At 39.0% G+C, this 13,283-nt stretch overlaps 1 protein-coding gene across 4 annotated transcripts in view; it reads left to right on the top strand.

Annotated features, from left to right (window-relative positions):
- NHSL1 (NHS like 1) overlaps window positions 1-13,283 on the top strand; it is a 127,429-nt gene that overhangs the window by 103,015 nt on the left and 11,131 nt on the right. For 3 of the 4 annotated variants that reach the window (XM_036024777.1, XM_036024780.1, XM_036024779.1), the window contains exons 4-5: window positions 2,999-3,191; window positions 7,707-7,838. In XM_036024777.1, coding sequence (XP_035880670.1) covers window positions 2,999-3,191; window positions 7,707-7,838 — 325 coding nt within the window. The remainder of the gene's footprint in view (window positions 1-2,998; window positions 3,192-7,706; window positions 7,839-13,283) is intronic. The other variant, XM_036024778.1, reaches the window with a different exon arrangement.

Genomic DNA, 13,283 nt, shown 5'->3' with positions numbered 1-13,283 from the left:
CCATTGAGATGTTCCTGTGCTCGCGCTGTATTCATAAATACCAGGAAGGATTGGAAATCATGCCATCCTGGCTTTTAAATTTCCTTTAGTAGATTGTGACACAGTATAAATGCCACTTTGCATATAACTTTAGCATGCCCCGCTTGCTTGGGAAATTTTCTTGCAAATGAAGGGAGCACTTTGTAAAATACGTGATCTTTGTCAGTTGTCATAGTGGCGCGGTCCCTGGTGATTGCCCCATGGCAACGAGGCTAACCGAAGTACCATTTCATTGTCGTAGTTATCGATTCTGACATCTGAAAGGAAAGTAGGTTACTAGGGCTGATGAGCACCACGGAGACGCATGCAGACCACAGAACACCTCCTCCGCCTCCCTGGGCAGGCGCCACACGGAAAACGGGAACCCTCTCTGCAGGATGTCACCGTGCTGTTTATTCTCCCGCCAGCTGAAGCTGTACTTTTCTTCCATTTAAACCTGTTCTGTTAGGATTTGCTTCTTACGGCCTTTGAAATTTGTGTTATATTTCAAGGTTGCCTGAAAAACTATTTCTATGTGAATATAACAGAAAATTGGAGTGACCTTTTAATTTACTGGATTAAGATTCAACTTCAAATATTCGACCTTTACATAAATTGTCATGAAATTCTCAAATGAAATTAGGGTTAATTTATGTGTGTGTGTATCTGCACTGTAAGAGTAGAGAATTTGTACAATATTATAAATCAAACTTAACAAGAGTGTCACAACCACACAAGGGGCAGAAATAATTGATTTATGTCAGCCTGGCTTAGCTGCTGCAGCTGACTCAAAAATCCTTTTGTCTTTCAAGGATCTGTAGGAGTTAGAACCAGCATCAGATCACACATGAATGGATATGGTGTAATTTACTATCAATTAAGATGTCAGTAACATATGCTCAAATTGAGTATGTTTATCAGTTTAATTACAAACTTTTTATATGTTCCTTAGGTGAAAAAGGAAACTAGAGTATCATTTTACATGTTCTATATATTAAGAAGATAAAATAAAAAAACTGATCTGTCTAGTTACATAATTTATATTTTTACTCCTGCAGTGCCTTTATTAAGAACCTCTTTGCAGTAAAAGAAAAAATGAGTACTTGTCAATTCATGACTTTGTTTTTGTAAAGGCACCTTTGTGTGACCACCACCTTTACATCCATGGCATTTACCAGTGGTAGACATTTCCACAGCTATCATCTCGTTAGGTTCTAAGGGGGACCCCCCCGTGGGATGTGGAAGGTAGGCAGGATACTCCCATTTTACAGCAAGGGACTTCAACACCTAGGAACTGCCTCGGGGTCACTTGATTATAAGGTATAAAATGAATAGACTCTGGTCTTTGGATTCTTGTCCTAGGACCCTGTCCCTCACACCAAACCATTTCATCTTCTTTGTGTAGCTTTTTTCAGATCTGTGGAGTACTGGTACTTGTAGAATGAATGTAGATATTTTGCAGCAAGACTAATTCAGGAGCAGTGAAGAGCGATAACAGTGTTACTCTGTGTTTGAGATTTCTAAATGATGGGTTTCTGTAGATTTCTTACCGGGCTGTCCTCTTAGGAACTTGCATTAAACCCAAAAAGGCATCAACACAAATGTAATGTTCAATGAAAAAAGTAAAACCCTCACAAATGTAATATTCAATGAAAAAACTCACAGTAGAAACCTGCAGTATGGTTCCTCTTACAGAAAGTTCCAGTACAGGCCAACAAAGCTGTGATGTTAGAAGTCAGGGCCACAGTTCCCTTTTTGGGGGGCTTGGGGGAGTGTTGAATTGACCTGGGTCCTGTTATACAGGGATTCCCTTGGGAAGGTTCATTTGATATTTTATTCTTAAGTAAAACTCTTTTAAATGCCTAGTTTCATAGGTGGTAGTTCATTTAAATGCCTTTGACTTGAGTAACAGTTCTTACATGTTTATTCTAGTTGTAAAACGCCATTTCCCAACAAAAGTCAATTAGCCCTTTTCACTGTCATTCCTGAGCATGGTGCATTTCTTTCTTGGGGCTTCCTTGTCACAAAATCAGTTGCTATGGAGCCATCATAAGATGATTGCCAAAACATGCCCTGGCCGGTGTAGCTCAGTTGATTGGAGCATCATCCTGTGAACCAAAAGGTCACAGGTTCAATTCCCAGTCAGGGCACATGGCCTAGGTTGCAGGTTTGGTCCCCTCATTGGGTCGTATACAAGAGGCAACCTATCCTCTCTCTCTCCCTTTCTCTCTCCCGTCTGTCCCTTTAAAATCAATAAGTGTGTCCTTAAATGAGAGTTTAAAAAGAAAAGATGCTTTCCAAAACAACTTTCTTGCTTACATTTTTAAAGATGTTATGGGAAGAAAGGTATTAAAGAAGGTCCCCAGTTAGGATGTTAATCTGTATCAAAACAGACACTGCTAGAAGTGTTTTCATGGAATTCTGATAAGGCTCAAAGCAGAGCTTTAGTCAGCTGCTTATAATTTAATAATTTCACACTGATTTTTTCCCATATAAATGTCTTCAGAAGAGCACACATAGTTGAACAACAATAGCTCTGTCATTTTTGAAATGTTCCTTGACGTCAGAGCCTAAAGGAAATGAGATTGAAGCTAGAAATTATTTTGAACCAAACTAAATTTTAATAAAAATGGAAACTAATGGTCACAGCCGTGATGTTTCTCTGGGCTTCTGATGTTAAACTAAATTCACAAGCTTTCTGACCACAGTTAACAGGAAGAACTTAAGATTCTGTGGGTCAGCAAAACCTTTGCAGCCATGGTTTAGCGAGTCGTAGATATTATGTATGGGTCATGCTCTGGATGAGGGGCAGTGTTTGTGCAAACCATTGCTTCTGTTCCTAATGTGACCAGTTTTGTGTTTTGTTTTGTGGGGGAGCTTGCTTTAAATTAGTTTAAAGTTTTTTTAAAAGATTATATTTTTAAATGTTTCTGTCAGCTCTTTACACACTATGGTTTCTTCTTCGTTATTTCCCCTGCAGTGTTCTATCTCTTCGTTGGAAGAGGAAAGACTTATTTCCATCAGGAGATCTAAACCGCCAACCTCAAGCGACTTTCCTGATCTTAATACTCAAACGAACTGGGCCAAGTCACTTCCCTTGCCAACGCCGGAGGAGAAGATGCGACAGCATGCTCAAACAGTCCAGGCTGATGTGGTTCCTATTAACATAACCGGTATGCTTTGCAGACAAGGTTCAGAATGTCCTCAGGGAGAATGACGGTGGCTTCTTGTGGTGGTGGTTGTATGTTCTTCGAGTTTCATTTACACAGTGCAGGTAATGGCTGTGGTCTGGCAGCCTGGTCTTTGTTTAATGAAGGGAATGCTCAAACATATGTGCGTGTGTACATGTAAAATAGCTCTTGCTTTTAAATTAAAAGACTGTGTCCCCAAAGGTTAATGTCAAAGAACTCAGTGGTCTGTCCAGCCATTCATTTAAATTGTGTCTTTGTACATTTATTTTTAAGATTTATTTATTTATTTTTAGAGAAAGGGGAAAGGAGGGAGAAAGAGAGGGAGAGAAACATCACTGTTTGGTTGCTTCTCACCCACCCCCACTGGGGACCTGACTGGCAACCAAGCATGTGCTATGACTGGGAATTGAACCTGTGACCCTTTGCTTCACAGGTCAGCACTCAATTGAACGAACCACACCAGCCAGGGCTAAAATGTGTCTTTTTTAATCAATTTGCTTTTTGAAAATATTTTGATTATATGGGGACATCTTTTTAATGTGATCTTGGTAAAGAAAAAAAATTATGTTTATGTTCTAAAGGGCTGTTTTAAGTAAGAAATAACAATTTTGTGATATCTCTTAATAGATTTTCTAAAGGGCATTTTAAATAATATTTATATAAGTAAAGAAATAACAATTTTGTGATATTTCTTAATGACAGATTTTATCTTCTTGTTTTCTCAGGTGAAAAAAAGGAAAAATTACTTGAAATAAGAATATCAAGTGAATTAACAATAATAACTATAAAATTTATTTTTAAGAAAACTCAATAGGATGGTAAAGTTATATTTTGATCTCTATAATTTGAATTCTACAATATTCAAATAAAAGTTCATTTCTTCTTAATATAAAATTTTAAAATATGAACATTAGAAGCCAGATGTAAAATCCCAGTTCTGTCAGAATATCATACTCAAGTTGTAACCACCTGTGCTAATTAAAGGTGACAAATAACAAGGTACATGAGGCTCAAAGGCAGAATTTCACAAACTTAGATGGGTTGTTAAAAAATATCAGAATGTTCCTGGTTTGTCACTGTGGTAGCCTGCCAACAGGACAGGTCAGTGCTTTGGGACATGTACACGGTGCAAAGTAGACATGTTAGAAGTGACTAGCTTCCACCACTGGACGGTGTGTGTGAAAGAAACAGATTACTGATTGTCTCCATTGATAATCAGTCCATATGAAGCTGGCCTGTGGGGTAACCTAAGAGAAATCAGGTGACCAGTAAGGACGAATATTTATGGAAGAAACAGACAATAAAGATTAAATAAAGTTAAATAAATAAATAAAACAGTGAACTCTGCAAAATAAATAAACAAAAGCTACCTGTCTTAAAAAGAGAGAGAGAGCCCACAGCCCACTTGCCGTGCTTCTGAGGCTGCTGCTGGTGACTGCTGCTAGAAAGCTTTTTGCTGTGGCATTGGTTAACTTTTAAGGGGTTGATGATATTTTGATAGTTTTTGGAGAATTTTTGAAAACTTTATAGGACATTTAAAAACTACACTAAGAACTCTATTTTGAGTTCCAGAGAAGTTTAATAAATAAGTACATGGATTATTTTAAATTCCATGTGCATTTTTCCACATTTATTGTACTCACGCCTTAAGAGAGGACAGTCATGCCATTTCAACCCACTTACTTTGCAGGTAACATCATTGATCTCTCAAATGTGATTCTTATTCACCTAGATCATGATTTTTTAAAGATTCTTTTTACAAGTAGCTGTGTTTCAAAAACAAAGTATAATGTTTATTGCTAAATGAAATACATAGGTGCATATTTTCTATAAGAATGTATTACATTATTTGGTGGCTCAAATGCAGCAGAAATGTAATTATATATCATTAAATGCCTCAGGAATAATATTATGAAAAGATTGTGATATGAAACATGATAATCCTTAATGTAATTAGGATAAAATGCATTATCACAAGATTAGTAAATTGAAAACAGTAACTAGAATTTTAGGAGTAATGAGTTACTTGCAACAAAGTACATTCTCAAAAACATAGTGTCCTTTTTTTGAGCTTTACTGTTTGATGAGTGAGTGAACATGAATTACACAAAGTTTAAAAGGAGACCTTCAAAATGCCACTCAGGAAAAGTGAATGACAATAAAGAAATGAGCAATATGAGTTGTATTCAAATGCAATTGATGTTTAATTGAGTTAAAATTTTTAGAAATGTAGAAATTAAATATACTACCTAATTACATATTTATTGATCTATTTTCTGGACAGGTGTGTTTACATACACATATTTCATAAAATAAGTAGTTTTTCTAATATTCTGGTATAAAAAAGCATTAAATGATAATTTTTCACTTTTAGTGGCCGAATTGATGTAGGTTAGACAGCTTCCTGCTACTGAAATGACATTTCCTAAAACCTAGAAGACTTCTGAGATAGAAATGTAGCAGCCTGTAGGGAATGGTCATGTGCTCATTTATTGGGGTAAACACTGACCTTATAGTTTGATTTTCAGTAAGTTGCAGCTGAGGGAAAAGTGCCGACAAATATATTATTTCTCATCCAAAGTGCAGCCCACCTGGCATAGAAATAGAACATTAGCACTGTTAAAATCGATTTAATCCCTTTAGTCATAGTTCTGCGGGGACTCAACATGTTCAAAATGTTGAAGAGAAAAAAGTGTTTAAAATGAAACATGTATGTGAGTATGTTCCACAATCTGCAGTGTAGGATAACAAGTCTTCCCCCTGGAAGACAAGCATGGGTAAACACACTTAAACAAGTTTTACACACCGACTCCATGTTGGTGTTTGAGCCAGCTACACTTACTTCTAAGTAGTAACCGTGACTGACTAATGCCATTTTTCAGTGAAAGAGAATGATTCAGTTCCTCTCGATTCCACAGATACTTACTGAATAGCTACTTGGTGGCAGGCATCGAGCTGGATGCCACAGGGATGCTAAGTCCAGGGGACGCAGACCTTTCAGGTCACAGTGCAAAACAAGGAAAGTTTGGCCCCTTTAATGGTGATGTCCTTCCTCATGATTTGCTTCTTAATTTCCTTGGAGCTTGAAGGGTTTCTCTTGTTTTTGTTTAGGAAACAAAACTGGAGACTAAGCAACTATCTGTTAATGTTTTGTTCACTCTCAGTGCCTTGATACCAGGAAGCTTTTTCCCTTGCTTCAGGGAACTCATGGACCGCCGGAGTCGGGGCCTGCTGCCTACAGGCGCCGTGCACAGACGCTAGGGTTGCACATGGCGGCCCCTTCGTTACCGGGAGGGTGCCCTTGGGGGTTCAGGGTCTCCTCTCCATTATTTCTGTTCTCCTCCTCCATGGGAACAAGGTTTCAAGCATTTTCAAGTTGTGAGCATTTAAGTTTGTGAAGTGTATTTTGATCATCCAGATCTTTTATCCTCTGTTTTGATTAGGTAAGGTTCTATTTACAACTAACTTATTGAAATAGAAAGTACATTGTTCACAAAATACTCATGTTGAATGTGTGCAATATTGCTAAAAAGTGAATTTTTTTTTACTTTTCTTACAACGTAAGAATGACGGAAGTATATAATGTGCGTGTATATATGTATATAACTTCTCTTTGAAGAGATAACCATTTGACAAGGTCGGTGCTATAAAACTCTCTTTAGTGAAACTGACATGTAATTTAAAGCAGATCAATCGAAAGCAGATATTTTATTTTTCAGTGTTTTCCCATTGTGTGTCAGTCACACAAGCTCACACACTAGAATGAAAAAGAGTCCTCTGGATCTGACCTTTGGGGCTTGATTGCAGCCTGACCGGAAAGGGCTGCACCCGGACCGACTTTTACCAGCGGTCATGACATGAAGAAGCAGTCCAGCTTTAACAGCAGCAGTGCTCCTGGGTCTCGTCGTGATGAAAGTACTTTATCATTATAAGGCTTTTTAGTCTCACACCGCGGCAGTTTCCACTGTCCGTACAAATTGTTGGCCTCCTTGACTGGAAGAAAAAAGCTCTTCATCCAAAACTTCTTGGTCACTTGTTCCACCCCGTAGAACAAGACACTGCAGTGGCCTCTGGAGCGGACTAAATGACCGAGAGACATTTGTCGCTCCCCTCACATACACACTGACGTCAAGAGTGATTTCGGTGACCAGAGGACCTACGTGAAATGCTTCCAAATGACTCATTTTTAAAATAATGCAGAATCACTCTTCTGGTGTGCTATGAACAAATTTGCATTTTCCACTCCAGCTCATTTGAAAATGAGATCCAGGTGCTTCCTTTGGAAGGACACACACATAGAAATTGGAAAAGAGCCTTATGATGATAATGTGCTTTCCTTCCTATTTTGCCCTTAAGCATTCATTCATCATCATGTGACTGGCTAACATCATTATTAATACCTTCTTATCATTTTATGACAAGCTTCTGGAAGAAAGTGCATGGTGTCAGCTTGCTTGAAAATAACATTGCTTTGCTTGTTCTACTGCTCTACATTAGGGGAGAATTTCGATCGCCAGGCCAGCCTTCGGCGGTCTCTAATTTACACAGACACTCTGATAAGACGACCGAAGAAAGTCAAAAGGAGAAAGACTATTACAGGAGTCCCTGACAACATACAGAAGGAGCTAGGTATGGCTCATCAGAACTGTATTCTGTTGCCCCTCGTTGCTGTTCAGCATTCCTATGCTAACCTCATCTGTGGTGCTTATGGAATCGATACATTCTGATAGCCATTTGGTGCCCCGAAGGCCCAGCTTCCTTTCTGAAGGAGGCACTGCGCACAGATCTTAATACTCCAAGCAGATGATGTATTGAATTTTGGTGAGAAGATAAGAGGAGAAGTTGCTGTGAAAACTAAGTGGGATGATAGAAATTCACAGTTAGGTCATTATCTCTATGTACTTTGAACAGTGGGGAATTTCCACAATTAAATTGACTTTTCAGTTAGAGTTTAAGTTTTTGTAAAACTTATTCTAGAGCTTCAAGTTATGGTTTATGGACTTCATTAGTTATGCTGACAGTATTGATGGCCTTTGCCATCAAAGAGTGTGGTATAACTAGTAAATACAAGCATGATAGAAAATAGTCTTTATGTTGGCTAGTGCATTTATGTACTTCCAGTGAAACAACTTCATAGCTTTTTGAGTCAGTAGTTTTCAACCTGTGATAAAAACAGGAAACAAAAAAAATTTTTTTTGGCTAGGGGAAGAAAGGCTTCATTATTCACTTACCCATTTGTTTCTGCTTATCTTCATATAAACTGTGAATAATCTCTTCATTCTCTTCTTAATGCCTTCCCTCCTTCTCTCTGGGTTTTAATGGGTCCATCAGGAGTGTCTGCAGAGGCAGCACAGCAAACTGGGTCAGGAGCCGGGACCCTGGGGCCAGGCTGCTTGGATTCACATCTTAGCTCTGCCACTAACTCTCTGGGCGACCTCCAGCTGGTTACTTCACCTGAGTCTGTTTCCTCATTTATGGGAGGGTTGTCTAGCATTTAATGAACTAATACAGGTGAAGTACTTGGTGCCTGCGACTACTACGAACATAACGCTGCTATTGTAATCATTGGAGGGAACTTAATACTCCCTTTCTTGGAATTTGTCTTTCTCTTCAGCTAACCTATGGACTTCTTTCACAGTAGTTACTTTCACCTGATGTTTACACTTTTATTTACTATTAAAGGTTTTGCTCTAGAAACTGAGAATCCTTATTTCTAAACTTTACTATTAGTCTTTTAGTTAAAATGAGTTTATCCTAGCAATAGTGATACACGTATTATAGTACTTTGAGGTCGCATTTCAGCTTCCAGGTGCTATAGACACTGTTCCTATGTGTGTTTTTCCGACACCTCTGCTCACGCTTCTTTGCCTTGCATTTCCTCTCTAACTGCCATTCAGTTCTACAGTTTGTATGCTCTGCCTTCCCAACTGTATCGACGTGAGACGAGAAGAGCAATGCTCTGCTTCTGCTCTAGGTAGCTCCAGCGACCCAGATGGCATGCAGGTGCTCGTCTTATCCCCTAACAGAAGGGCTTACTACAGACACAGGCAAGATTCCACCCACAGGATTTGTGAAGCCTGTCCTTCGTTTATGCCCCCACATGTTGCTTTTTGTAGTGGGCCGGTCCTCCTGCATCCCATTCTTTCAGACCCTTTCATTCCCCCTCCTTTGGGCAACAGCTGACTAAACTGAGGAACTAATATGTACATGTACGTTCAATGGATGCTTAATGGGCTAGTCTCCTCCGGCACTCAGGTGACATTTGTCTTTGAACTGATCTTTTAGGAGATGGCCTTAATCAAAAGGAGTGACTTTAAAGACAGGCCCTTTGTAAGACAGCAAGGTTGATGTTTCAGGGTAAGCTGCACTTTTTAAGTGGCTTTCTGACCAAAATAGGTAGGTTTTGGATGGCTTTATGCAAACAGTATAAAAATTGTTTGGCCCAGATAAAGATACACATAAGTATTCAACACCAATTATCTATATATGTGCATAACAGGAGCTCTAGAACCTCCGAATTCTGAGTTTTTATCACTTATCACCGAGCCAAGCAGTATGGAGCCAGTCACTCAGCTGCCTCCTTGACCTTACTGAATGATCTGGCCAGCCTGGTAAATCGTATCTCCTGTAATTTTAACATTTTTAAATGAGTGTTTGGGCCCCTGGAGCTCATGCTTATTTCTCTTTGGCACGTGACATGGAACCACTACTGAAGCTTGAGGAAAGAAAAGAGCTTTTCCCATAGCATCTGCGTTGTGATCGTTGCCAGATGTGAGGCAGTCGATGTCACTGTGCAGTGACAGGGCCTGGATCGGAGCTGGAGGTCAGCTGAGACAGCTGTGTCAGAGCGCCAGCTTGGCTGGGGAAAAAAGGGCCGTTAGACAGCCGCTCTCATTTTATGGATAGACTCGTTGGAAGGATTGGTGCATAGGATAAGGGAAAATAACATTAAAATACTGAAAAGTTTAAGGAAAAAACTTTGATCATCATTTTCTCTCATTCATTTTAGGACTTCAGGTTGACTTTTCTCCCAGTATTTTGTGCTCGTAAGTTATCTAGTTTGGAAACTCTGTGCTACCTAACAGTTGAGTGCCAAAAATAGAAATGTGTCATATTACCTGCAAAAGAAGTCTTCTCTAGACATAAAGCGTAGGGTTTTATGGCTGAGTCAAGTAAACTAGATTTTAAAAAGGAAATGATTATCTAAAGGAAAAAGCATTCTCTGGATGCGCCCTGCCCGCTAACACTGCCCGAATTGCCAGGGCTTGGGTTTTTAGAAATCTAACCAGATGTGTTTCCAGAATTAGTGTTATATTATGCTTAATTATATGCAGCTTTTACTTCAAAACCCCTAAGTAGTAGACTCTAGAGACTAGCTAACAAACACTTTAAAATCAAGGTTATGCTATTTTCTGTTTACTTCCAAAGTATATTTGATGACTGATAACTTGTTTTCTTCCATTGAAATGAGTCAGATAAAATTTTGATTTTTAATCTTATTATCTTTAACATACAGAGAAACCTCTTTGAACACCCTGTTGCCCTTTTGTGAGGTTTCATTTTTTTAGACTCAGATAGGGTTATTTTGTTGGTATATGATTATATTTGGCTGCATCTGGAACTTATCTCAGTATGTTTCCCAAGCAGAAAAGCCTCATTTAAAGGAATCCCCTTCTGAATAATTTTGATAGTTTGTACAAAGACCTGAATTACTTTTTTAAATTTATTTTTCAATTATAATTGACATACAATATTAGTTACAGGTGTTGTTAAGACTTTCAGAAAATCCTATATAAACCTTAAATAAATTAACTTGTAGATTTCTCTTCTTTTTTTTTCACGTATTTAAAAAAAATCCTTACCTAAGGATATATTAAGTTCAGAGACAGAGAGAGAAAACATTGGTTGAGTGCCTCCTATAAGTGCCCTGACTGAGGATCAAACCCACAACCTACCGTATTTTTGGACTATAAGATGCATTCCTCCCACCAATTTGGGGGGAATAATGGTTGTTCATGCTGCTGTTGAGTTCTGTTTACATTTATATTGGTGAAATATTATGTTATTTATGTTATGAAATATTTACCACATTTTTCGGTTCAAAATTTTTTTTTCCTATTTTCCTCCTCTAAAACCTAGGTGTGTCTTATGGTCTGAATAATCCATGGCATGTATATGCCCTGACCAGGGATCGAACCTGCAACCTTTTGGTTATGGGATGATTCTCCAAACAACTGAGCCACTCGGCCAGGGCTCGATTTCTGTCTTTGACTATGTGTTGTCTAAAAGCTGAAAATCTCTTGTAAAAGAAATATATGTATAATTATTTCTTTACATTAGATTTTAAAGTCAGATAAATCTCATCAAAAGTTTTAGCAGCGTCTGAGTGGTTTATATTTGTTTATACTTCTCTTTTTGTAGTCTGTTTTTTTTCTTCAATTCTAATCAATATAGCATCTGTATCTGTAATATTGTGACACTTTTTGTACTGTGAAAATATTGGAAGATCTGTTTGAATTTTGGTGGTCCCTGTGTGAAACATGTTTTCCCATTTTTAAAGGTCTTTAGCCCTGACTGGTGGGGCTCAGTGGATTGAGCACCAGCTTGTGAACCAAAGGGTCCCTGTTTCAATTCCCAGTCAGGGCACATGCCTGAGTTGTGGGCCAGGTCCCCAGTAGGGGGCATGCAGGAGGCAACAACACATTGATGTTTCTCCCTCTCTTTCTCCCTCCTTTCCCCCTCTAAAAATAAATAAATAAAAATCTTAAAAATTAGAACATTACCAATTTTTTAAAAATCTTTAGAAAAATACTGTTATTTTAGTAAGAAATTTGTGCTGGCCTGTAGATGGTGGAAAAGTGGCTATATTTCCCATTTTCAGAAGCCCGAAATGGTTTCACATTCAAAATTGTTACCTGAAAGAATCAGGACATTGTTTTCGGCCCTCAGAGACAGTTAAAAATCTACCATGGACTCCATGCAAAAGCTACCACAGTTCTGAAAGAAAAAGATAAAAACCCAGTGTCGAGTGGAATGATGCATCTTGAATGTTTGGAATCAAACTGGTACAAACTGATACAGCCACAAAGTCAGCCTCTCGCCTTCTAAACTACCAAATGGCAAAATGAGTACCTTTTGTGTTTTCTTTCCTCAGAGTGGATTTTTCTTCTACTCTTGTCCTTTTGCCTACTGCCCCTCTCTCTGAGGGAGAACTTCGTGTGTATGTGTGTGTAGGGGGTGTCTTTAGTGAGTGGCTCCTTGGCTGAGGGGAAGGGGGAGGAAATAGGTTCTGTTGGATAGGAATACAAGTACAGCGAAGGAAAGGGCTCACTAGGCCTCCCCCTGCCCCCACCCCAGGGTGACGTCTCCTTGCGGTTTATACCAAGAACATGTTCGCTATTTGGATGAGCACGAGGCTTTAGATCCAGCCAGGGATTGCGTGGGGTATGGAGGGAGTTCTCCAGAATCCGCTGCCCACCAGTGTCACCAGGGGCCTGGGCAGGTGCCCAGTGACGCTGGTGGGTCGCCCAGCCAAGCCCACGCTGTGGTTTCGCTACTAGTTTTCAAGACTTAATTTGTCCTGATGATGGCTATGCATGAACTGATTTTTTTCTCTGTACATTTTGAGTAGGTTCTTGACCTCGTGATTTTGTTTAAAGCTTCTGTTCTTTCTTAGGTGAGCTTGAAATCTGCTGTCAACACTTAAGGTGTTTTCTTACCAACTTCTTTGCTGTTTGGCTTTCCTCGTGCTTTATTCTTTTTTAAACACAGTATTCTCGGTTTAGCTGTAAGGCTCTAAGAAACGAATAGCCCTAATTTGAGAAAACGTTCACTGGATCAGTCCCTGCTGCTTTTCCCTACCAGAACACAACAGATTGCCGTTGAATTTTGAATGTCACTGACAGACAGATGATGATGGCTTGAGATGGATAATGAAATGTTTGAGACACAGATGGGCCTGTAAATCACTTTTCTTAGGATTTCCTTCCGACATAGAAATTAATGTAATGAGCACTGTGTTGTACCGATATCCTTCATAAATGCTGCCTTTGTGGCCCTGTTATTGAACTACCA

This window comes from Phyllostomus discolor, chromosome 4, assembly GCF_004126475.2.
Source record: "Phyllostomus discolor isolate MPI-MPIP mPhyDis1 chromosome 4, mPhyDis1.pri.v3, whole genome shotgun sequence".
Taxonomy (NCBI): Eukaryota; Metazoa; Chordata; class Mammalia; order Chiroptera; family Phyllostomidae; genus Phyllostomus; species Phyllostomus discolor.
Note: the sequence above shows the minus strand (reverse complement) of the source record. Positions and strands in the feature narration are given on the sequence as shown.